The sequence below is a fragment of the Platichthys flesus genome, chromosome 3, assembly GCF_949316205.1.
Source record: "Platichthys flesus chromosome 3, fPlaFle2.1, whole genome shotgun sequence".
Lineage (NCBI taxonomy): Eukaryota > Metazoa > Chordata > Actinopteri > Pleuronectiformes > Pleuronectidae > Platichthys > Platichthys flesus.
In genome coordinates this window covers 19303501-19329921 of record NC_084947.1, presented here as the reverse complement: position 1 = coordinate 19329921, position 26421 = coordinate 19303501, and the positions used below count along the sequence as shown (strand labels likewise).

Below are 26421 nucleotides of genomic sequence, written 5' to 3'. Positions count from 1 at the left end.
TCTGTTTCATTCTACTATATTACTCTCTTTCTATTTTGTTTTCTATTACTCTCTGTTATATTCTATTCTATGACTCTGTGCTATTGTACTCTATAACTTCCTGTTCCACTCCATACAGACTCTGTTCAATTCTACTGTATTACTCTCTATTCCTTTGCTTTCTATCACTCTCTGTTCCATTCTATTCAATGGCTCTGTTCTATTCTTCTCTATTACTCTCTGTGCCATTCTCTCTTGCTCTGTTCTATTCTACTATATTACTCCCTGTCCCATTCTATTCATGACTCTGTTCTATTCTACTCTATTACTATCTGTTCTATTTTGTTTTCTATTACTCTCTGTACCATTATATTCTATGACTTTTATATTCTCTGTTATATTCTACTCTATTACTCTCTGTTCTTTTCCATTCTGACTTTGTTCTATTCTATTCTATTCTATTACTATCTGTTCTATTCCATTCTATGACTCTGTTCTATTATAATCTATTACTATCTCTTCTATTCCACTCTGACTCTGTTCTTTGTATCTGTCACTCTCTGTTCCATTCTATTCCATGACTCTGCTCTATTCTACTCTATTACTCTGTTCTATTCTACTATATTACTCTCTTTGCCATTCTATTCAATGTCTCTGTTCCATTGTACTCTATTACTCTCTGTTCCATTCTATGACTCTACTCTATTATACTCCATTACTCTCTGTTCTATTCCATTCTGACTCTGTTCTATTCTACTCTATTACTCTCTGTTATTTTGTTTTCTATTACCCTCTGTTCCATTATATTCTATGACTCTGTTCTATTCTACTCTATTACTCTCTGTTCCACTTCATACCGACTCTGTTCTATTCCACTCTATTACTCTCTGTTCTTTGGTTTTCTATCACTCTCTGTTCCATTCTATTCAATGGCTCTGTTCTATTCTACTCTATTACTCTCTGTGCCATTCTCTCTTGCGCTGTTCTATTCTACTCTATTACTCTCTGTTCCATCTGTTCAATGGCTCTTTTCCTTCTACTCTATTACTCTCTGTTCTTTTTTCTATCACTCTCTGTTCCATTCCACTCTTTAGCTCTGTTCTATTCTACTTTGTTACTCCCTGTTCTATTCTACTCTATTACTCTCTGTTCCATTCCATTCATTAACTCTGTTCTATTCTACTCTGTTAGTCAATGTTCCATTCTATTCTATCACTCTCTGTCCTTTTATATTTGATTACTCTCGTATTTAGTTACTCTATGTTCTGTTGTAGTACTCTCTGCCCTGTTCTCTTCTATTATTTTTCTATCCTGTGCAATTACTCTCTATTCTCTTCTATTCTATTACTTTTTGTTTTATTCTACTATATTACTCTCTGTTCTATTCTATTCCATTGCTCTGTTCTGTTTGGTTCTATTCTGTGAGTCTGTTTTATACTATTCTTTTATTCTCTTGTTTATTCTATTACTACTGAATTGTTCACTCGACTATTTCATTATTTTATTATTATTATTTTATATTGCTATTGAAATCAAGTCTTTTCTTTTCAACTCCTGTTTTTTCTTTTCCTCTTTTCCTTCCATCGTTACTCTCTTTTCTATTCTTTATTTTCTGTTCTGTCCTGTTCTATTAGGTTAGTCTTCCCATGTCTATTCTGTGACTCTTTATTTTATATCACTACTATACTAAATGGCTCAGGCTATAACATTGTTCTGTGTTATTACTGCGTACTCTATTCTATGCTTCTCCATGTCTCTGTTTTTCTGGTCCCCTCCACTTTATTCTATTCCACTCTACTTCTGCGCGGATAGCGAAGTCTAATGATTTTTGTCCGCACTGAGATTTAAAAAGCCCAGGACATATTTAGTGAAATGCAGCATGCCCGCTCCTGCGTGCATCCTGAACGAGGCTCGTGGTGATATTTGCGTATAACAGAAGCACCGCCTCCCTCTCATTGGACAATGTCTACGTGAGGGCGTGGCAAGGAAAGATGAGAGTTGCAAGTCCATGCCCTTACTGGGAAGACATGGAGAGCTATGGACACAGTCTACACGAATCCAGTAGGAATCTCCACTAAACACATGAATATAACTCCAGCGAGCAAACCCACGATTTGAGAGTGTTAGAGGAGAGAGCGGGCGGCCCGGTTGAGGATGGAGTGTGCATTCGACGCACAGAATCTGATCTCCATTTCACTGAGGAAAATCCAAAGCTCCAGGACGCAGAGAGGAGGCATCAAGCTCCACAAGAACTTGCTGGTAACGTACGTACTGCGAAACGCCAGGCAGTTTTACATGAGCAAAAACTTGTCGCAGGCGCAGAGGACGCAGCACTATGAGGACGTGGCCGCAGACCGTGACAGGCAAGAATACCTCGAATTGACCGGGAGCTTTACGGAGTTGGCCGATGACTTCTACTGCAACTTTACTGGGGTTGAGTCGGACACTTGGCACTGCGGAGCGCACCAGCCCGGCGGCCAGCCTGCGGAGCTGGCGCACCAAGACGCATCAGCGTGCGCAATGGTTCCAGCAAGCGACTCTGAGCTCATGGTTCCGGAAGCCTGTTGGAGTTGTGCGGACAAATCATCCTGGGACTTACCTGTCCCCAACACACAGGCCAACCAGAAGACGGTGCTCGACCTGGACACGCATGTGGTGACCACTGTCACCAATGGATACTTCCACTCAGACTGTTGCGCGCAGCCGAAACAGCCGCAGGGCGCGCACTGCTACGCCAAGAAGCGAAAGATGGACACAAGTTATCACATTGTTGATCCAGACTTTTATTTACCAGACTTTGGGCAGGTGCCATGTAAGAGAATGAGGAGTGACGATGACTCTTATTCAGACTCGGACAGCACGAACATCTCTAACCTGATGTCAGTGCTGGGCTCAGGTGGACTCTCTGACTTTGTGAGTTGGCAGCAGACGGACCTTGAGCAGATATTCTCCTCGCAAACAATCTGTATAAAACACACACTGTTGACAGGCAGCGGCTGGACCAGAGCCATCGAGGCGTTTTGATTTGTATGACTGATTTTTCTTTGTATTGCCTATTTTATTGCTTTCAAATAAACCATGACACGACTGCAATCCTCTCTCTCTGTCTTCTGTTATGGGAAGAAAATGTTGATGTACAGAGCAATCACAATCCTTCTGAATGACTTTTACGCATTAACACTCCAAGTTTCCATTCATCTGACTTCAGATTAAATGCACCTTTCATTTAAACTGATGTGTGTGGTGGGTAGTTGCATGGGGCTGGAGGAGTCTGGCTTTGGTTTGTACATTTCCTGAAGGAATGAGTTTGCCGCTGTTTCTCTGTATAGATGTTTGACGAGCGCCACCATGTGGCCTCTAGAGAGCTGTGCAGCCTCTTGCACCAAACACAGATAATCATCAGCCTGTAAATGTATTCTTTTATCAGTCAATAAAAAATAACATCATTTAAAAACACTTCTGATTTGTTGGCTTTAAATTACAATATGTGATGAATTTTTATAAGCCTGTTATATTGTTAAGAGTGGCTATACAATAGATAGGCCACACGAATGGGGTATATGGTGACCTTGCACTCTTATTTTGAAATTATCATTCTTACACTAATATAATATAAATTGTGGGACTATGCCACAAGAAAAACGAATGAATAGTAGTTTGTTAATAGTTTATATCATGAAAGTGATGTATTTGTTCCTCAGGGAAACGAAATGAGGCTTTTACACAGCAGGGACATGTTGTGATCTCTAGCTTAAAGCAGCAGTCGCACATGTAGCTCCACAGATGATAGCGTGACTTTCAGAGGAGCTGTGTGTTCGCTCGGTGGGTCCGGGGGGGGGGAAGACAGTCTCTCTCAGCTGAGAATAGACGGTGACTGAGCTTGTCCTTGAGACATGTCAGCCCGAGCCCGAGGCTCCACCATCCACACTCCCCGGGACAGTCCGAGACCTTAGCGCGTCTGTCCGCCAGCATGTGGACCGTGTTAGTCCGAGCCGGGGTGAGTGGGTTGTTAATGTCGAACTGTGTTGTGTGCTTGTGTTTAGCTTCATCGTAACACAAGGCTGAGTTAAGGGGGTGGGGCGCAGCAACAGGACAACAACAATATGACGATGTTTAGGTTCAAGTCAAACTAATGTATCTACAGCTACAGGCCGTTCTTATGTTAGGTGCCATGCTAGTAAAGGCAGTGTTTTGTTATTTTACTATCGAGTGTCTCTCTGCCTTTCGATGTGATATTTGACCTAATGTTAGCCTAGCCGTTAGCATAATGCTAACTCAATGCGCATGCTGCAAAGAGGACATCGGAAACTGTGCTACAGTGTTAGTATTGTCGTCTGCATAGCTCCATCCAGAGCTTTGTCTTTATTTTGTAGTAGTGATTGTGGCATTTAAGGTCAAAAACATACTATTAACGCTGCAAGCTACGGTTTAAATAACACTTTTATTTTTTTTAATCGTGCACCGGAAGTTCCTTCACACCTGAAAACTTGACCAAAAATAAATATGCCCACTCATGTGAACGTTGGAGATTAATTTGAACTCCCATTGTTACTCAGTTTATAAGTGTGAAATCCCTCCTGTTCCATTATACAAATCTAATCATAATTCTACACATCTATGGCTTTCATGTTGGTACGCAGCAGTGATCGTGATATCACAGAACTACTTCTGGTTTCATGTGTTTGTTGTAGTTGTCATTCCAAAGGTTCAACTGTGTCAACCTGCTATTTTTAAGATGGCACAGTCCACAGCAGTGTGTTCAAACCAACAGTTCGACTGTGTCACGTTTCACAAGATCAACTCATCTTACTGATAAATATTTAGTAAATAACTGAGTCCAGTCCTCTCACTTGATGCCATTTGCTCCTTGAGGCTGCGATCGTGTACAGTAAACATTTAACAACATGTTGACACCTGGATTTGTGAGGCGGTGTCCGTCTATAGAGTCCCATTAATCATCTGGCTGGAGCAGTTCTCACTGAGATTAAATTACACTTTTATATCAATGCACTGAGCCATGTTTTGCCAAGTCAGTTACTATATTTAGACAAAGAGTAGTTCATATTTTTAAAGTAATATGTAAGGGCAGAGGGGACAGGTTTTATTTCCAACATGTATTTAATAAATATAGAAATACATATATATATATAAGTAGGTAAGAAAATGGCACGGCAAAATAGTGAACTTCAATAACAAATGTTCAAAAGGAATAAAACATGTCTGTAAAGGATTAGGAGAATACTTATCGAGTCCTACCCTATTTTTTTTTTACATCAAAACGTTGAGTGAAATCGAAAACATCTGAATCAACAATCAGCAAAACATTCACTACTCAGTGAGAGCCGATAATCAGTTAAAGCAGGCAAAGCATTAACACATCCTGGTTCCTGTCTTACCGTACACTCTACAATTAGTATATAGGTTTTAACCATCTGTTTAAATTTTAGTTTAGACTTTGTGCTCATCCAGTTTATGTGTTCCAGCTCCGGCCAGGTGTGGTGACGCCGTGTCGCCTGCTCAGATCGGTGACACAGATCCCACAGAGGTCCCTGGTGCACCAGGAGAATTTACCCAAGCTGCCGGTGCCGGCCTTGAAGCAGACATGCGAGCAGTACCTGGCCTCTCTGGAGCCCATTGTCAGCAAGGAGGAGCTGGAACACACCAAGGAGCTGGTGGCAGACTTTCTGAAGGGGGGTGTGGGAGAGAGGCTGCAGAAAGGCCTGGAGCGACGGGCACGCAAGACAGAAAACTGGGTAGATATCTGGACTTATTTAGCATGTTTTATATAGTGGGTGCACAAAGAAGGTAAAGGTAGTTTTTTTTATAAGTATCCATACTTAATTAAACCAAAGCCTCCCTGCTGCTGAGTCAGCATAAAGATGCTGTGTATTTAAATGCACCCAGACTTTTTATTTTGCAGCGAGGTCTATGTGGCTGTGTGTAGTCTGACTCCTGCTTCCGTTACAGTTTAGTTAATGAGTTCATGTAAACTCTTCTTCAGGAAGTAGTCTGTTGTTGTATCAGACGTCATGAATTCTACTTTCTTACCACTGCTGTGTTTACGTAGCTATCAGAATGGTGGATGCAGTCGGCCTATCTGGACTGCCGTATGCCGGTGGCGGTCTACACCAGCCCCGGGGTTGTCCTGCCGCGCATGCGCTTCAGCGATCGCCAAGGACAGATGAGGTGAGAAAGCATCGTCCATATCGAGGACCATCCACCACAGTTGCTAAGCTCTGACTAAACAAAACAACAACAAAAAAATACTTTTAAGGCATGCTGCCAATTTGTAGTGCTCCCTGAATATGGGTTATACAGTGAAATCCAATGATAAGCAGCAGTCATTAAGTTGTTTCCAAAAGTGATTTTCTTCACGCTGAAGCAAAAGTACAAACAAGCTTATATGAGGCTGGATGTTCTAGCTGACCTTTGCGCAGGCTTCCCTCCACATGCTGGCTATTTAAAGGGCTCTGGCTGCCCACACCGTGGCTCAGCTGTTTTTGACTTCTGTGACCTGTGGGATATGGTGAATACGTCTGCCCTATAATGAAATACTGCAGTGAAGCCAAGGGTTACATTTGAAGTATGCAGGGTATAATAGACTCATCATTCTAGTGACACAGTTTGAATTTACTTGTTGAAGTAAACAAGAGGCGACCAGGTGGTTGACAAAGACAAATGTATATCTCTTCCCTGCAGATTTGCTGCCAGACTGATCGCAGGAGTTCTGGACTTTAAAAAAATGATTGACACGTGAGTTTGTCTGAGGCTAAAACAAGCTGTTATAACAGACAAATCTCTTTGTCATTGATGTCAAAAAAACTACAAATGGATGATTTGCGGTGCTGTGTCACAGTGACACCCTGCCAGTGGAGTACCTGAGTGGGAAGCCGCTGTGTATGGATCAGTACTACCAGATATTGTCGTCCTGTCGTGTCCCCGGCCCAAAGAGAGATACCGTTGTAAACCACTCCATCGGGAAAACCCCTCCATCTCACATCACTGTGGTCCACAACTTCCAGGTACTCTAGATGGCAGATGGTCATCATAAGCTAATTTTATTATGTCATTATCATTGGTGCAGTGGTTTAATGAATACTGGCTCTGTGGCTGCATGACCCTGACATTGCCATTGTCTCCTTCAGTTCTTTGTATTGGACGTTTACAACAGCGATGGCACTGCACTGACAGTAGATCAGATCTACATGCAGCTGGAGAAGATCTGGAACTCGTCTTTGCAAACTAACAAAGAGCCGATTGGCATCCTTACGTCACAGCACCGCAACACCTGGGGCAAAGCCTACAACAACCTGATCAAAGGTGAGCAGAGGAGGGGTAAACCACAAGCTGTTATCAGACATGGACTCTGGAACAACAGGAAAATGTCTGAGTAGAACATGCAGGAGGCAGGACATTATGGATAGATTCTGCTGTGGAAATCCTGGTTTTGATTACAGCTCATCGCCACCCACATTGGCACTTATCACTATGAGCTCTCAAACCTGGTTTTCTTTCCAACACATTTGTCGGCATCTTCTTTATGGATGGCTCCTCTTTTCCATCCTGAGATGTTTGGATTCTTGTATTTTTAGTTTTGCTTCTGTCTAATGGGCTCACATTTATTTAACTTGGGGACTAACATAATTATTTTTAGAAAATGTCCAGAGCGACTAACTCCAAAAATTTGTGGTCTGACATACAGCCTGTTTAAAAAATTCTGGAAAATGTGAGAAGATCAGTGCATGTCTGGAAGCAGCTTTAGTATCAGCTAGATGTATCTTCTAATTTTAAAGCACATTTCAGGTGAAATATAATTTAGACCTTGTAAAGCCATTTTATTCCCCCTCAGATAAGACGAATAAGGAGTCAGTGCGTGCCATCCAAAAAAGCATCTTCACCGTTTGCTTGGACGCCCCGATGCCGCGTGTGTCCGATGAGCTGTATCAGAGCCGCGTGGCAGCACAGATGCTACATGGAGGAGGAGCTCGCTGGAACAGCGGCAACCGCTGGTTTGATAAAACATTACAGGTCAGATTGAGACTTCAAATATAAAACCATGAACTGGAGTTTTGTGGTGGTTGAGAATTTAAAGGCACCTGCATCATCCACAGTTCATAGTTGGTGAAGACGGTACATGTGGGCTGGTGTACGAACATGCACCCGCTGAGGGTCCACCCATCGTGTTTCTCGTGGACTACGTTGTTAAATACATGTGAGTTTATTTTATTTTCATTTTATTTTACATACACTTTTTTTCCCTTTTCAAATGAACTCACCATTTGACATTTTCTCAACAGGCAGAAGACTGAAATAGTGCGCTCCCCCATGGTTCCTCTGCAGATGCCTCAGAAGCTGCGTTTTAACATAACACCCGAAGTCAAGAGAGACATTGAGAATGCCAAACAAAATATGAACATGTATGTTAGGTGCCGTCATGATAATTATAAGCATCTCAGCTTTAAGGATTTTGTGCAACCTGCTCATCTTTCTTTGTTTCGTTTTACTAGAATGGTGCACGACTTGGATGTGAAGGTGCTTATGTTTTCTCATTTTGGAAAAAATGTGCCAAGGCAACATAAGCTGAGTCCAGATGCTTTTGTGCAAATGGCTCTTCAGCTTGCCTACTTCAGGTAGGAAAGAAGTTTCCGCAGTTGAAAATGATCCTGACATGAAAGAAACTGCATTTATATCCTGCTATTTCTGAATTCCAGGATGTATAATATTTGCTGCTCCACATATGAGAGTGCATCGTTACGAATGTTCAAATATGGCCGAACGGATGCAATCCTTTCAACTACTATTGAGTCGTCAAAATTTGTCGAGGCAATGCAAGACCCAGCTAAACAGGTGCTGTTGAACCACAAGACTTTTCTCAATGAATGTGAAGTTAAAACCATGTACGCTCTGACTGAACAGTAAATACCTTTTCAACAGAACACAGAGAGGCTGGAGCTGCTGCAGAAGGCCGTTCAGACGCACAAGGACAACACGTACAAGGTCAGAGTTGGGCTCCATCGATATAAAGTCTGTTTTTTTTCTGAAATCATCAGATTCATTTCAGTTCTACAAATTCCACTTTTCTTTTTGCAGGCGATTCATGGACAAGCCATAGAGAGACACCTCCTCGGGCTGAAGATCCAGGGTATTAATGACCTGACCTCCATGCCTGAGATATTCATGGATACGTCTTTTGCTGTGGCTCAGCATTATAATCTCTCCACCAGCCAGGTAAATTTGCATCTAAGAGAACAAACAGTTTATTATTACTGAGCAAACGATTATCTGCCATCAAATTAGTTTCTTGTAGTATTTGCCCTCATCTCTCTCTCCCGTCTGCGTGTCCAGGTTGGCTCCAAGACAGACTGCGTGATGTGCTTTGGTCCAGTGGTGCCAGATGGCTATGGAGTGTGTTACAATCCCATGGATGAGCACATCAACATCGCCATCACGGCCTTCAACAGCTGTGAGGAGACACACGCTGCCAAGTTTGCCCAGGCTGTAGAGGAGGCTCTGTTGGACATGAGGGCACTCCTGGAAGACACGGCCAAAGCCGAGAAGTGATCCCATATGGGATCCTACTGTGGTGTTTGTGTCCCACTGCGGCGCACAGGAGCTGGAACTGAGTCGCTGGCAGAGCGCCGCACTGGCATCAACTCACAATGTACTGAGTGTGTTGGAGCTGAGGGGGAAACCTGTTAACGAAGGATTGTGGGAAGAGAGTGGGAATGTGTGATGGTTAATGCACTGCCTTTGAAAGGAGAAGTAAATCTCTGTGTTGGGAATTCTATATTTTAACATATTGTGTTATATCCATTTGAAATTTAAATGAACACAATTTGCTAAATGTTATAGTATTATTTTTTCTTTCCTTTCTTTATACTTAACCAGTTTCTAGAATGACACTGTCCTCGCTTGACTGTCAAGTGTTTTGGTTTGTTTTGTTCATTTATTCATGTCAATATAATTATCACAGAAGTATGAAAATCATGTTTTGAAGGATTTTGTTCTCTAACCATATACATTTAAATACATATTTTAAGCAAAAGATATGCAAGACATAAAAATCAAACCCTCTTCTAGGTATATTTTATAAATTAATATCCACGACTGATAAAGGAATACATCGCTCTGAAGCTTCCTTTAGAATGAAGGTAGTCTCCGTGAAACTCAATCTCTGCCATATTTCCAGAGGAATGCCACACAAACAGCTGTTGACCTTTGAACACGTTGGTCTTTAAGATGTCCATGTCCCGGATCTGAACAACAAAAAAAGACAAAATATCCCTGTAGTTATTACACTTGCACTTTTTCCTTTGCACTTTGGAGCACACTGAAACAACAGCACAAGTTAAAGAAGCTGGCCCGCACCATAATGTATGTAGACTGCGAGTTGGTGGCGTTAAATGCTAATCCAATGTGCAGTGCTTGGACTCTGATCTTCACGGCGGGAGGGGCGTTGATGAGCACTCGACAGGTGTGGTTGGTGCTGGACGTCGTCGGGTTCTCAAAGTCACCGCTGGGGGAGAACAGCTGAATGTCGCAGTCTGTGGGGCAAAGACCATGTGTACTTAACCCTTTGTTAAAGCAAACGTGTAAACAAATTACATATGAACACCTGTATTAGTGTTATACGTAAAGATCAAAACATGAACCTTTTTTGAAAACAGTGTTAGCAACAGATTCAGTTTTATGGTGTTTTTATGGGGAGTTGTTTTTCAGCTTCACTGAGTGTTCAGGTTATAACATATATCTACCATCAGTTTTGAACCTTTTTGATGCACTGGGCCCCCACATTTGTTGCATTTCCCTTATAGTTGCATCCATTCTAATAGTACTAATATCTTCTTTCATTAAACATCTTCGTTTTTTTTGACATTACATCCCGGGTTTCTTTCTTAAGTGCAGCTCTGCACACAGAGAACAAACACACTGTCTCACCCTGATGGTGGCTCCTCTTCAGGTTTTTCTGTGACGTGTAGCTGAACACAATTCCACTTCCAGGAGCGAGCATATTTTGACGAACCAGCAGGCTGTTGGTTCTCGTGGTCAGCTCACTACCTGCTACCTGCTCACACTTCCTCACAAATGCCAGACGGTCAAAAAATGCCACAGACTCCTCTGCAGGGACACATACACAGAGGTACAGGCAGTTATTTTGGTGCAATAGTCAAAGAAAAGGAAGTGACATCCTTTGCATATTTAAAAAAAACCATACTTTTTCTGCAATTCAAGGAGCTGGATTCCACTCTAATGTGAATAACCTCATCCAGAGGTCGACCTATGGAAACTGTGCAGCGGTTGGCTACGTTTTTCAAATCCACTGTGCCTGATTCCTCCAGGAGTAGCTGTCCACATGCACCTGGAAAAGAGCACACACCGTTAACCCTGCATCTGCAACCAATTCGCGCTGCAAATGGGTCGGGAGTCAAAGAGCTTATGCCTCTAGGGGTTGGGATGGCTGCTGTGGTGGTTTGTGGGAAATCAATGGCCTCTGTTTGACTTGTGGGAGACAGCAGAGGCCCATCTGTGAGGTCAACCATCGGGACAGCCTGCGTTGCAGCGGCGGTGGGCGCCACATCTACGCAGCTGCCCCTGTTGCAGCCCTGGATGGTGATGGGTTTGGGCATATGCATGCAAAGCAGAGGGCTGAGGGGTTCTGGCTTGGAGGGGCCCAGGCAGGACACCGCTCTGGACTGGATCCCATATCCACAGGGTACTGAACACTGGAGGAGGAATGCAACATGGGAAGTAAGCTTGGGAAACCGTGTCAGCAAAATCATGCATCATATCACATAATAAGCAGTACTCAGGTGGACAGGTGGTATAGGGGTATTGACATTTCTCTTATCTAAGACTGCAACCAATGACACCTTATGATACCTTGTGCAGACACAAATGTTATATTTTCTGTGACCAATGGCTCAAAACCCAAAGTTATTTAATCTATAGTGATATATAAAGCAGTAAATCTCCCTACTTGAGAAGCAGGAATCACAGAATGATTAACAAGTGATGGACATGATCAGCCAGTTGACAAAATCCAAAAAATCATCAGATCCATTCTAATCTAATTTAATCTTCACATTTGGAGGCCATTCTGTCTTTCCTGTGAAAAGTACCTGGCTCCACGGCTTCACCTCCCACCTAAAGGTGCAGATTTGCACCAGGCAGGGCACCGTGGTGGCCGGTTTGACCACTTCATGGCAGTTTTCCACTGGCACCACACTCTCCTTGCCTTGGACAAACTGGACACAGGACACAACCCTCTTAGCTACGCCCAATCCGCAGGACACAGAGCAGGGGGACGTCCTGAACAACTTCCACCTGGATGAGTGAAAGTGGTAGTGAGATCATTCTTCTGGGAGGTGTGTGTGTTTGTGTGTGTGTGTGTGTGTGTGTGTGTATACGTGCGTGTGTGTGTGCGTTTGTGTGTGTGTGTGTTATTCACCTTGCTGGGCAGATGTGGGTGTTACATGAAACCACTGCTGTGGGTTTGAGAGAGTCACTACACTCTGAATCCTCCACAACCTCCTCCTCCTCCTCCTCTCCTGCTTCCAGAGCACAGTACAGCACCCTGTTGGCCACCCCTCCTCCACACGTTACACTGCAGACTCCTTGCTTAGAGCGCCACCTGGTAGTTAGAAATATTTTACTGCTGGCATTTGTTAAATCCCTGTTTTCCCTTCCTCTAAATTCCCATATAGAATAGTGTGTACTACAGGTGAATTCAAGACTGGGGTTTCTCACATGGGAGGGCAGGGAGAGGGGCTGCAGATCTCAGACTGGGGAGAAGGTTTGGAAGAAGCATCACAGCGGAAGTCCGGCACCCCCAGTTTGCTCTGGTGGTCCACACAGGAGAACCACACCTGCAGGGTTCCTGCATGATACCTTATCTGATGAGGACATGCCATCTCTAAATGAAGGCAAGTATATATAATTTCCTCTTACCATTGCCACAGGTCTTTGAGCACTGGCTGACTGAAGGGCTCCAAACATACACAGGAGCTTGTCTGGAGCGGGGCAGCAAACCGGACTTCAGCATGGGCTGGGACTGGAAAAGTAGAGCTGTGTTTAAAGATGATTCATTTTGTAATAAGAGTCAGATTTGAGTCATTTTTAACTTTACCTCTCCCTCAGTGTCCCACCCGATGGGACAAACGTCCACCACACATGGCACCGAAACAGGAGGTTTGATCTGCTTTGAACAGAAGCTGTGATCCACTTCAACATCCTGACCAGCTTCTGGGCGGACGCATGATACAGTCAGTTGGGCTTCTCCTGGCCCGCACACTGCTGAACATTCCCCTGGTTCTGATACACGCCATCTGTCAACATGTGTGAGTGCTGTTGTTCAAACTGGGTAACACCTGGACCCCTTCATATTCTGTGGTCATGGGAACTTATTTGACCCACTACTCCCAATGATCAACACTACAGACGTCATACCTGGCAGGACAGTATTGTAGGTTGCATCTTTCGACAGCAGGTGGAGCTGTGTCAGGTGAACACTCAGAATCTGGGACAGTCACCACATCAGCTCCTTGTTTCTGAACACATGTCACAGGACGCACCCTCTCTCCTCCACCACAGGAGGCACTACAGGGCCCATATTTCCCTCTTTCCCAACTGTGAAACACGACATTTTTCTGTCAACCTATTTGTGCTGAGCTGTAACTGTATGTCAGCCCAGATGAAAACAAACTGAAACGACATGAGCGTACCCGGGGGGACAGGGTGAGAGCGTACAGAACGTCTGGCGCGGTACAGGCGACATAGGTGTCTCACAGTTGTGTTCCTCCAAATGGCTTTTGCTATCTTCATCTGCACAGACATATATATGTGTCTGTACACCTGCACATAAAAGAATATTAGTAGGACATCCACAATCGTACAATACACGATTTCTGTTCTAGGGCAGGTGTTTACATTTCAGATGCAGGGCAGGAGAGCATCATGTATGGACAAGGAAATAAAGATTGTGAATTTGCACTACACTGTTACTTTTTTTACAACTGTATTATCCCGCCTATAGTATATTCATATTTATGTATTTTTATATATTTATCATAGTTCTTATATCATAAAATACCTTTTAATACTGTACTATTCCTTATATATTTCTTACTGTACATATCTTATTTATTTACATTCCACTTTAAATACGCACAATACTCTGCACTTTACTGCCTTTTTTGGCACTTCTGGTTAGATGCTAAACGGCATTTCGTTGTATATGTACTTGTACTGTGGAATGACAATAAAGTTGAATCTAATCTAAAAAAAATAATCGAATCTAATACGAAAACAACATACAGTACATTAAACAACAGTTCAATTGTATTTGTTCTAGTGTGTGACCCTTCAGTTAATCAGCTCAGTTTCATTTGGTGTCATTTTCCTCCTGAAATCACCAGAGATTAAACATATTCAGAGAGTCCTTGTAACAGAGGGGATAGAAAACGGTTTCTAAATTATTGCTACACACTATTACACACATTCTCCTGTCATTCAAAACCACTGACTCATAAAACAAGAAAGCCAGTCTGTGAATTTAAAAAGGCACCAGCCACAGAAAATGTTGCTGTAACTTGTATATCCTTATTTTGTGTTTTTCATTTTGACCTTTGATAAACAGTGACTTACCAGATCCACAGGAGACAGAGCAGGGTGTTGTAAAGACAGCCCATTTGCCTTTAGGTGCGACAGTTGTGGAGTACCTGTTTCTGGTGGGAAGATAGAACCGGTAGCTAATGTTTGGATTTGTCTTCTCGCCATATTCTTTTCCATATTTGCGATAAACCTGAAAAGAGAAAAATCTGTGTAAAAGTTGGGCACATGGGATTTTCCATTTCAGTTTTTGGAGTATGTTTTAACATCTGTCCGCACTGTATAAGCTAAAGCTGCAACCGTTGCATTTAGATTTATTCTGATTGTGTGTCCTTACCTGTACAAATATCTCCTGTTGCACCGGTCCAGGCAGCAGCAGCTCCTCCATCGCCGGCAAAAAGTCAGGGGTCAGGTTAAGACGGTATTCTAGGTGGTTGTCATCCACTGGGGAGGGGTGGGTCGTATTCAGCGCCACGCTGCCGGATCCGGACACAACGTACCGACTCCCAACCATTACAGCTGTGGACACAGACGTCAAAAAACAACTATAAGTTTTAGTGTGTCCTGTGGCACCTGTTGTAGAAACATAGACATTTTTGTAAAGTGATGACGTTCACCCATGTGAGTGAAGAGAGGCGCCCTGTTTACAATATGAACCTGAGTGGCATTCACTGGCACAGAGAGGAAGGTGGTGTACTCTGAAACAGAAAGCACTGAATTATAACTCAGTGAAAACCGTACAGATATTAAGGATGTAACTATGATTATCAATTAATTGATTATCAATTAATTATTGATTACTTTCATCACACAAGAAAACTTTGAAATTGTAGCCCAAAAGATACTAAATCAACATTAAGATAAACTGAAACATTTGACAAGTAAGGTGAGGTGAGGTGAAGTAATGTTAGGTAAGGAAAGGTAAAGTGAGGTGAGGTGGGGTGAGGAAATAGAAGGTGAGGTAAGAGAAGGTGAGGTAAGGTATACTTTATTGTCCCATAGGGAAAGTCATCTTGGGCTCCAGGCCCCTGTATCATACAAGACGTCAGAACCTACATCACAATAAACATACCCTCACACACAAGTACGTACATTCAGACGTGTGTACAGAACGTGCAACCATTCATATGTTGGTGGGTAGTGGTGTCAGTGATAAGAGAATACCAGGGACAGTAGTGAACTTAAAAACATTAATAGATAGAGATAAATACATCTCAAAATTATCCTACTTGTTATTTAGTACTTTGATAGAGGATAGAATTAAGGGATCTTGTACCGGTTCAGTCTGCATTGTGGCATCCTGAACCACCATGAGGGCAACGTGTCTTATTCTATGAACGTGCCTGTCCAAGCAGAGATTTTTCATGTCACGACTGAAAATAGAACTGATCTCTTTTTCCTACGATCGTCACGGCTGTTTGAATGACGCGTACAGGCTTAGACGTTAACTGTGCTGACAAATTACCAGACCATACTTTTATACCGTAGCAAATTACACTCTCTAATTTGATAGAACGGGGACATAACATTGCAACCTAGAGAAATACATCCTCTGTTGTTAACAAGAGCAAAGGTTTCAACATGTACATGCCACGTAGGAGAGCTATCATCGTGGACACAGAGGTATTTACATGATGAGACCTGGTTTATGGGTGCGTTGCAGTACTGGACTATTCCCTCAGTTTTCTTCACGTTCACAAGAAGGTAGTGAGCATCGCACCAGTCGACAAACTGTTTGAACAGGGATGTGTCTTGATCTGTATGCAGAGGATGTCATTTTGAGGGGTTGTGCTCACACACCCTTTTGGGTATAACGTGAAGAGAACTAGGTAGGAATCAGAGCAACAGCGCCCTCTGCAGCTTCACATGTGGTGATTCATTCTGATGGGCTGCACGTCCGAATGATGAACTGGTTTTCATGTCAAGAACAAGCTAAATCTACCAGTGTGTTAACCAGAGCACTGACTGTCACTGAACTAAAACACAACAGTGTATTTTACCCATGATCCCCAGCTTCTTGAACCAGAAGAGCTGCTGCTGTAACTTATCCACCAAACTCTATAATCACTTCTAAGTCTTTTTAGCTGATCTGCATTCAGTATTACCCCTGAACTTGCTGGGCCTGGTTCTGACACTTTGAATGGTGACTATATCACTCAGTTCCATACTTCTCACATATCCTGCTCACTCTAGTTACACAAAGCAAAAACAGGCGTTCAGGGTGAGGAGTGGGAATGAAAACTGCTCCATCCTCCTTACTTCAAGTCAGTGTTCCATCAAAATTATTCAGAAATTGCTATTTTAAAGCAAATAAGATGCACAGTCCTTTCGATGATTTAAATCAATTTGATTTCTGTGACTGAATGTGTTCGGTAATTACACGCTGCTGTTACCTCTGGCCTGACCAGCAGTGTAGGAGTCAGAGGTCAAAGTGCAGGACGATCCATTTCCACCGCACACCCCACACTCATCCCACACTTTCCCAGAATGCAGCATGCTGTCACAGCCAAAAAGCTGAGCAGAGACAAACAGTGAACAGAGATTTTTTTTTTAAATAAATGTGAAAGAGTAAAACTGCATCTGCTCTCCAGCATGTTTTGCTTAGTCATCGCTACCTGGCATCTCCCTCTCAGACAAGCAGCTGTAGAGCCGAAGGGAGGCGGAGGGTCTGACTCACAGCGAGTCCCATCCGCAAACTGAGAGCCACGGCTCACCATGAAGTTCTCTCCCTCTGACTGGCACATGTATCTGCATTGCTCATCCCCTGGTTTTGACAATAAGCACAATTTACAGAGGGGGGGTGGGGGGGGGGGTGTAGCAGGTGTAGTTACTGTCATTTAAAGGGTTTTCTGCAGGCCTACCTTGTGCAAAGCCTACAGCAGGGATCCATGTGTAGAAGGAGGCAGTGTTCTGGAGCAGGTAGAGCGGCTGGAGGTCTGTCATCGAACACTGTTCTGCCATGAAATCTAGCTGGGTGCCCTTACATGGCTTCAGCAACAGTGGTGATAAGAAGAACAGGGCATTTTTCAATTTCCAGCTTTTTAATCATAGTTAGATGTCAGGTTTGCCAAATACCACTGAAGAGGCGTTAAAAAAATACATCTGTCTTTATCTAAAATTGATTGGAAGCCCGGCTCAATTGTTAACCTCCTCAGCTACCTGAGTCATCAATGCTTATGTTTCTGGAGGCTTCAAACTACTAACAACAAATCATTAAAATGTGGGATGTTGCACTCAGCAAACAGTACTGACGGAGACTATGGAGACTCACTGTAAACACAACCAGTCAGAACTTACCTGCTGGTGACAAAGTTCAGCCTCGATATACAGACCCTGACAATCATTCCCTCCGAAAGCTGGCCTGGAAAAAAACGACATCACAGACGTTTGATTTTACAAGAATATTAAAGAATGATGGCCCTATGTTTGACTGATGCCTGCCACACAGTTGTCACCTGGGGTTGTTGCATTGCCGTGTGCGATGAGTGACTCCCCCACCACATGTCCGTGAACAGGGGGAGAACTCGGACCAGCTGGACCAGGAGCCGTGAACCACCACAGAGGAGCTGAGCTCATCCGGGGACACACAGCGACCCTTCAGACACCACTGAAGGAGAGGATGGCACCTCGTGACAATAACATACTTGTGCCTACTTCTGGGAGCTGATCATACTTTGGGAGGACATAAATAAAGCACACAAATCGCTCAGTGATCCTAGAGCAGTACCTGGTTTGGTGCACACTCTGTCCCGTCCAGCAGTGGGACCAGGAGACGTTTGCAGGAGCTGTTGTCGTCAGGGTTGATTTGACATGACAGGACACGACAAGCTGGCTGATGGGGAAAGAAAGACAATTTTGGACACATGGATAGAAATTAGGTCATTATGTGTGTATTTGGCATGTGAAGCGACGCCTGGTGGCGCCATGCTGGTATTGCAGGGGACTTACCAGGTCAGGGTTGGTGAAAGAGCAGGCTCTGGCAGTGCTACCAAAGGCTATTCTGCACTGGTCATCAACTCCATAGTATAGACCAGGCTTCCAGTCTTGCAGGGAGCCTCCCATTACAGGCAGGTCTGTCACACATGTAGCCTTCCCTTCACTGGGGATGGAAAAACCAACGCACTTGACATCTCATTCACAAACCACTTGTTGCTTGTTATGACAGTTGGATTTAGGGTTAGGGTTAAGTGTATGCATAAGAATGGTGCGAAAAAAGCCCCTGGAAATATCTAAAATAAATCGTTTGTCCCTAGTGCAATCAAATTGTTGAATAATAAAGTATGAGCTACTTTAATTTATATAACCATTGTATTAAGTCTGTTGAACTGTATTTTACTATGATTGAACTTTGAGCTCTGCAGATGTACAGTTTTTATTTGTTGTTGTTTTTCTGTAAAGTCAAAGACAATTTAACACATTGTGGACAGTAAAGTTTAAGCTTACCTAACCTCACTGATCTAACTTGACCTGACCTAACCTGACCTAACCTATACTAATACAAACAGACCTGTTCTAACCTATTCCAATCGAACCTGCTCTAATCTAACCTAATCTAATATAACCTAACCTTAACTAACCTATTGTAATCCAAACAAACCTATTCTAATTGAATCTTCTGATCTAATCTAACATAACCTAACTATTATTCATCATATCAAACAAAGATAAATAAGAACTTCAAACTAAATGCTGATCAAACGTCCTCGAAATGTGAAAACTTCCACCAGCCTAAGATGATGGAAGGTAACTTTTAGCTGTGCCTTATAGATTAAAGATTTGCTCAACAGATGAATGCGAGACATTTCCAGGCACAGCTGCGGTGAGCAGGTCGACCCACCTGAAGAACGAGAGCAGCTGCTGCCTGCTGCACGGAGACCAGGTCAGATCCACACTGTTGTAGCCTCCGTTAGAGGCCATCATGAAGCCACTCCTGCCGCAGGGGTTCCCCACTCCATCGTGGTTGATACCAAAACTGTGAGGAGAGACACACAGAATACATAGTTTAATGAATTGTAATGCACATTATTAAATAGATATTGAAGTGTGTTTGTTTTCAGTCTGTTTAACCTGTGGCCAATTTCATGAGCGATGGTTACGCCCAGGTCAAAGCCTGAATCTTCTGCAATCACACAGCTCCATTCACTGGAGCAAGCCCCGCCCAGCTGTGCTACTCCCCTGACCAGCTTGTTCCCATCAGGCAACACCAGGTCATACCTGTTTGTGATGCAGGATCCACAGTAAAACACGGTGTGCTCATACATAAATAATGAAACATCTACTTGTAACACAGCCAGATAGATGCCCCCGACATGCCTTGTGATGTATAACAACAGGTCAGCATGAAGTGGGTCTGTGTCGTTGGAGGGGTTTATCCTCCTGCTCCAGTCGCACACACTCCTGAGAGATGACGTGATGTTGGTGGACATTTGGATCTCTGGCTAGAAGAAGGTGGACAGTTACAAGAGAGGACATACTCCATACTCTCAAATCGTTGCACACATGTTAAGTCTAAATATCAAGACTTCACGTACAGCTATTGAACTTTTGGATTTCACGTGTGAACTTGACTCTAACGTGAACTTGAGATGTAACTTACCTCTGGCTCCGACAGGATGATCATGCGGACCAGGTGCACGCGCATGTTGGCGCCCAGGGTCGTGTCTCGCAGCAGCTCTGACGCCTGCGTGGATATTGGTCCATAAGTCAATTTAATATATTTCAGGATGTTCACAGTGTGTTGGGACTATAGTGTTGCAGCACACTCTCTAGAGCTGGATATGAAAACATTTCAACGAACAAAAATCCGAACCGATTTTTCACTTAAACTTTAGTTGTTTTTCACTTGTCTTCGTAATTTATTGAGAACACCGTATTTTTTGCCTTACAGTGTAGTAAATAACGTCAAAGTCCCTTGTTTTAAAGAGCTGACAATGTAATCCATTTAACAGAGGTTACTTCTCTTGCTCTGACTTACAATATTGAGATTGGTGAGGGTGTATCTCTCTGTATCCTGCTTGTGGACCTGCTGGACATCAGGTCCCACCACCACCAGCAGCTCCAGGTGGGTGATATCTGGCATCGCGGCTGAACGAGGCAGCCGCACACCCTCTGAGAGCAAGAACAGAACACAGTAGAAACATAAACCAGAACATTTCTCAAACAGTATCAGCACTTGAAATATTCTTGATTGTATCTCATGTGTGTCTTCGTACTGCCATAGGAATACATACCAGAGGTATCAGGAGAAGAATCATAAGAATAAACTGTGTCTCTTGGACTGGAGGGGTGAGGAAACAGCTTCTGAAGGGAACAAACATTTTTAGCTACTGCATCATTTAGTTCCATCAAATCTGTAACTAAATTTAGATCCCAAAATACTAAATGAAAACACAACAAACAGTTTGTTGTTCTACAAGTCATCATGTAACTACAGTCGGACACAGCTGTGACTCTCCAGGCTGTGGGCTTCCACAGGATGATAAACAGATTAAAGTGGGAGAGTTCAATGTACTTTGCAGAAGTCCCAGGCAGTGGAATCACTAACCGCTGTGCTCCTGTTCACCCGCAGCTTTCCACCTACCTCGTCCAATGGAGATCTCATTAGAGCGCTTAGGCCAGGCCGCAGTAACAGCAGACAGAGCAGGGTCGTAAAAACCATGCTTCCCCCTCTTCCTGTGTGTCTACCTGCTCTGCTCTAGGACAGCATGTGATCCTGCTACTCAGGCAGGACAGTTCCACTGGGGGGGGGGGGGGGGGGGCATGTGTAACATGTGTTTATGTAAACAAGGGGGACAAAGTTGATGTGTGACACACGTATTTGCTGTTCTTCTTTCCAACGTAGGGGCCAAGGGGACATCTCTCATTGGCTGATTTTTCTTTTTCGGATTTTATTTCTTAATGCTATGACTAATTTGCGTCAGTGCCTGTCTTTCATCACTGAGCAATAATAAATAAAAAAAAAAAGAGAGAGAGAGAGAGAGAGAGAGAGAGTGAGATCGAGAGTGAGCGCGAGAGCGCGAGAGCGAGAGAGAGAGAAAGAGAAAGAAAGAGGGAGAGAAAGGGAGAGAGAGAGAGAGTCAGTGGCTGGATACTTTCATCCAATCCCACCTTTTTGGATGCACACATCATTTTTCATTTCAGCTTCTCACAGCTGCAGTCACTGCTGTATTAATCCTTAATATGATATACATAGGATTAAGTGCTGTTGCTTCATGTGGCCATTAGAGGGCAGACACAATCCTGAAAAAAACTGGGAGGGAGCAGACGCTCACACATTCCGCCACAAAAGAACGTCCTTTATACATGTATATATATATGATAGACATAACACATTGTCTAATGCTAAATGTCTTGTTTGGAAATTAAGAGATTCCCTAGAAACAACCATAACTGGCAAACCTTTTCATGGTTATAATAATTTTCTATTACTACTTAAACTGGGTCGGAAAATAGACGTTTCTATCGTTTCAACGTTTAGCACTGATTATATATATATATATATATATATTATATTTCAATATGGTAGAAAGCAATTTGACATATTTCCATATATGCTGATAATATAAATAGCATCAATCTTTGGCCCACAGATTGTGTCCTACTTCTAACCCTCTATTGATTAATCTTTAGTGCTTAATGGGCGACCTTTTACTCCTGCTATGATAATCACATCCAGCAACAACAACAATGTATTTCACTTATTGGATAAACTCTAAAGTGTCTCACCATACCGCAGACAGTGTTTACCACCAGCCCCCCTGCCCCTGCCTTCCTCTCCTGACGGGGGTATATAGTTTATCTCCATAAAGCCAGGATTCAGGCCCATCTGCCATTAGTCTGTTGGATATCTGTCCGTTGTCAGTCTGAATTAATAGCGTGTCACAGGCATTACAACAGCATCGCCACTCCACTAAAACCTCAATGCCCTTCTGAATTTCCCAAGCACAACAGACTGTGATAAGTGTTGTTGGATCCTCGTGCCCATGTCTGTTGGGAAGCTGGTGGGGGATTGTATATTTATGATGTCCTAAATTATATATACGCAGTCATATGGGATACTCAAGTGGGCACAACAGATGACGCCTCGGGGAAAATGCTGCTTGCTTGCAGTTTCTGGAGAAGGAGGGAGTTGTTTGTGGAAGGAACAAAGTTAGACACAGGGAAGTCACAATCTCTGCTATTCTGTTATAGATTCAGTTTTGTCGTTCTGTTTCTTCTTATTTCATAGTTGTAATCTATAATTAAAATCCCCCTAAACCATAACTCACTTCTGGAAAAACATTTGTTGAAGAAGATTTTCATACTGCAAACCCCAATCTCTCAGCATGTAGAGTTGCTGTGGCTTGTGCATGAAAAGATTCTCGTCCATTTTCTCCTCATTCCCTCCATCTGTCACTGTAAAATATTCATGTCTGTAAAAACTATAAATTCTTCACCTGCTTTTTTAATACAACTCATCCCCTATAAGATAACCATCATAGTTTATTATTATCAAGGATGTTAATTTCTGGAGCTGTACCATTGGAACCTTGCGTATGAAGCACAGACTTGAAACACTGAGCGATACAATAATTTTATCTTTTACCTTGACCGCAAATGTTTATTTTTACCATGCAGAATTATCAATTGCTATTATAACCAGACAGCCGTGTCTAAATCCAGCGCACCTTTCATGTGTGACTCACTGAGGCTGCGTTTCTGTTTAAAGTTTGTGCGTGCCTATTTATAAAGCTGCCAGATTGATGGATCAGCTGTTGAATCAAAGTTAGAGCCATGCATCAAATTATCACCACTAAATGGCCTCAGAACATCCACTTTTCAAATATATGGCTGCTCCTCTCAATCATGCTGCTCTTTGTTTATGAGCAGCTCTGTCTTCAAGCTGTAATGTAAGAAATCTGTAAACTGAAGGATATTACCTCCTGCTGATGGAGTTCTTCTGCTAAGTAAGACAAATAAAGTGTTGATGGTAAATCGTCAGCTACAGAGACTATGACTTTTTCAGCATGTACGCAATACTGAAGGTGGTGAAAGTCAGAGGCAAGATTATATATATATTTTCAAGGTAGTGTTTTTTTGCTGTCAGTCGTCTCCCAGCTGTTTTTGCATATGCCAGCAGATCACACTGATGTGAAGACACTACAGGGGTTTTTAATTGTGCCCCTGTGCTGACGATGATTGTCTAATGAGCGCCGTGTCAGGTTTCTCGTAAATGGACAAATATGTGTGAGTAATTAAACGGAATTGTTTTCAAGGGAGGTGTTTCTGTACTGGGACAGTCAATGATGGGAAGGGAAAGGAGAAATTATTGTGAGTGATTCATGCTCTGCATCACTGGAAATGACTGTCATGCACCAAGCAAAGCAGAATGAGAGCTGGATGGTGCTGTATATTTCAGTCGAGATAGCTCTAGTAGTGGGATTTAACAAAGTACATATACTTTAGTAAATATATATGTACTCAACATTTAGTTCCAGGTACTTTTCACTTTTACCTCACTAGGTTTATTAGTTAATATCCATACTTACTCCACAACATGTTGATCAATAAAGAGAAGAGAATTGCTCCACTGGAGAGTGGGCAGGTAACAGTAAACCCTGACCTCCCGCAGCAGAAGCACCTACTGCTGAGGCAAGGTAAAGGCCATCGCTGGGACTCAGCCATAATGATGAGGTAGACCATTGCATTAAGGAATAGGCTTCACTCGCCATGTATGTTTACATTTCATAATACAATGTTTGATTATCTCCTCCCCCACTACTAGAAACACTCTGATACATATGAGTGGGTTAACTTAAAACGTGTTTCCCCTGTGACTTCTGTCAGCCACGCAGCTGTAATCAAAAAGGAATATATATAATGTCCTGAGGTAACAATAATTAAAAAAACAAAAACATTAAAACATATGCGGCACAGTGTTGCAGTGGTTAGCACTGGTGGCTCAAAGCATGAAGGTACTTGATTTGAATCCTTGTTATTTCTCTGTGGAGTTTGCATGTTCTCGCCATGTTTGCGTGGGTTTTCTCAAGGTACTCCGGCTTCCTACCAGTCAGAGACATGCGGATGTTGTCCCTGCTATACGCTGGGGACCTGTCCAGGGATCAGCTCAAGCCCTCCTAGACTCTAGAAGAATAAGCGGCATAGATAACGGAGGGATAAATGCAAATGATATCAGAGAGCAGGCTTAATTGATGACCTTTTCCATATAAACCAACTCCAATCTTGACACTGACATAATCAGAATCCATGTACTTACAAACCATGTGGGCCTAAATGTGTAAACTGCACTATGCAGATAAGGTGAGTTTTCATCATCTGTCTTATAGAACTCAAGGTAAATTATATTTCTATAAAGAATCAAACTCCATCTACTCTCAGATCTACAGCATAAAAAGATGAGAAACCCTGCATTGATTTATTCCCTTTTACTTTGGCCCCTTTCTCCTGTGCCTTGCTCCCTCTATTCCTACGAGGCTACTGTAACTGCAGCTGACTGCATGAGGGACTGAAGGGTAGGACACTGAATACAAAGCTGGCCAAGTCAGACAGCCTATTTAGATACAAGCCTCCTGTGAATGGGCAGAAAGCTTCTATACCAGGCTTTAAGATGATGGTGGGGCAGCTGTTAATGAACACAGCCTGGAAGTGAACAGATGCTGCTGGGAGCTGAGTTTTTATAAGCTGCACACAGAAAAGTCTGACTGCGAAGTTTGCACTTGAGCAGGAGGATCATGAATAACACGCGCGAGCAACAAATGTGATAAATCGGGACTCATGGGAAAAATGACTCGTCCTTGCATCTTACTTGTAGCCCTAATAAGCAATCAATATCTGTGAAGAGTGCAGAACATTCATCTTACGCTCCAGAGCAATTTTAACTTCTGTCCTTCTCCTTCAGCAAATATGGTAACCATTTTCTTCATTCCCACACTGCATGGTTTCTCAGCTGGCCTTATACTCTCCAAATCAGTAATTACAGGAGGCTATGTTTGGATAGACTTAACCTGATTTTTTGCTGGCGCGCTCTCAGCTTGACATCCCACTCTCTGGCTTCTGGGTTTATTTTATAGTCTCAGACTGAGAGGTGGATTATTTTTTTTCTTTCTTTTTTTCTATAAAGAAACATCACAGCAACACTTTGAAATAACTTGGAATGACTTGGAAGGTCCCTCTTTAATCTTAAACATGAAGATCATATTACTTGTTAAGTGCTTTGTTATGTATGAGTTATTCACAGTCTATATTAAAACAGCTGTATAATGTCTCCTGTGCTTCTAAATGAAGCCATGAGAAGAAAATAGACCTGGAATGGATTTTGAGAGACATCGACATTTACTAGTCCGAGTCAAATGAAAAGCAGCATTGCGTTGCATTATGGGAATGATAATATTTTTAAAATGGTCCACATTAAGGAATAAAAACAAAGCATTATCTTGTCTTATGTTCCCTGATTAAATAAAAGTAAAATACTAACTTGCTGCAAACTCCCTTTAATACCAACTTTAAAGCAATAAATATGAATACATACAATTAATATTATCTACTGTATTGTTATCCATTTTAATTGTAGATAAAACACAATATTAAGCTCATTAATCAGCTATACCATCCTATATAGCAGTATGTCAGTTTGTCCATTAGCTCTGCAACATTAACTTTCATATTGACATTGTTTTCAAATATAGTACAATAGCATAAATTCATACATGCAATTAAGTTATGGCCTTGTCTTACCTCAACCAAGGAGGCTTTCGTTTTTGTCTGCGTTTGTTTGTTTGCTTGTTAACAGGTTTACCAAAAAACTATTGAGCAGATCTTACATAACATGCTGTTTTG

At 42.5% G+C, this 26421-nt stretch overlaps 3 protein-coding genes across 4 annotated transcripts; 2 read left to right on the top strand and 1 right to left on the bottom strand.

Annotated features, from left to right (window-relative positions):
• The first annotated feature begins 1961 nt into the window (after window positions 1-1961).
• LOC133932953 (immediate early response gene 5-like protein) lies at window positions 1962-3412 on the top strand. The gene has a single exon (XM_062379874.1). The coding sequence runs from the start codon at window positions 2134-2136 to the stop codon at window positions 3001-3003; it is 870 nt and encodes a 289-aa protein (XP_062235858.1). The 5' UTR covers window positions 1962-2133; the 3' UTR covers window positions 3004-3412.
• Window positions 3413-3799: 387 nt separating this feature from the next.
• On the top strand, window positions 3800-10857 carry zgc:154046 (Carnitine O-acetyltransferase-like). Its single transcript, XM_062383523.1, has 14 exons — window positions 3800-3976; window positions 5463-5732; window positions 6047-6165; window positions 6679-6732; window positions 6836-7001; window positions 7125-7299; window positions 7829-8007; window positions 8091-8191; window positions 8277-8396; window positions 8487-8609; window positions 8691-8826; window positions 8914-8976; window positions 9070-9207; window positions 9325-10857. Exons 1-14 carry the CDS (start codon window positions 3950-3952, stop codon window positions 9538-9540), a joined length of 1887 nt encoding a protein of 628 aa, XP_062239507.1. The 5' UTR covers window positions 3800-3949; the 3' UTR covers window positions 9541-10857.
• Window positions 9901-21309, bottom strand: adamts13 (ADAM metallopeptidase with thrombospondin type 1 motif, 13). 2 transcript variants are annotated; one of them, XM_062383501.1, is made up of 29 exons: window positions 21167-21309; window positions 20817-20886; window positions 20561-20694; window positions 20183-20266; window positions 19900-20024; window positions 19654-19800; window positions 19424-19558; window positions 18535-18685; window positions 18314-18418; window positions 18042-18193; window positions 17884-17947; window positions 17448-17574; window positions 17202-17350; window positions 16980-17100; window positions 15204-15284; window positions 14924-15105; window positions 14623-14779; window positions 13701-13830; window positions 13426-13605; window positions 13106-13304; window positions 12928-13030; window positions 12727-12856; window positions 12428-12610; window positions 12099-12303; window positions 11420-11702; window positions 11195-11338; window positions 10918-11097; window positions 10348-10523; window positions 9901-10235 (listed from the first exon to the last, which is right to left on the bottom strand). In XM_062383501.1, exons 1-29 carry the CDS (start codon window positions 21242-21244, stop codon window positions 10074-10076), a joined length of 4137 nt encoding a protein of 1378 aa, XP_062239485.1. In that variant the 5' UTR covers window positions 21245-21309; the 3' UTR covers window positions 9901-10073. The 2 variants fall into 2 exon arrangements, with proteins under 2 accessions (XP_062239485.1, XP_062239494.1); XM_062383510.1 differs by having other exon boundaries at window positions 20817-20883.
• Between the last annotated feature and the right edge of the window lie 5112 nt (window positions 21310-26421).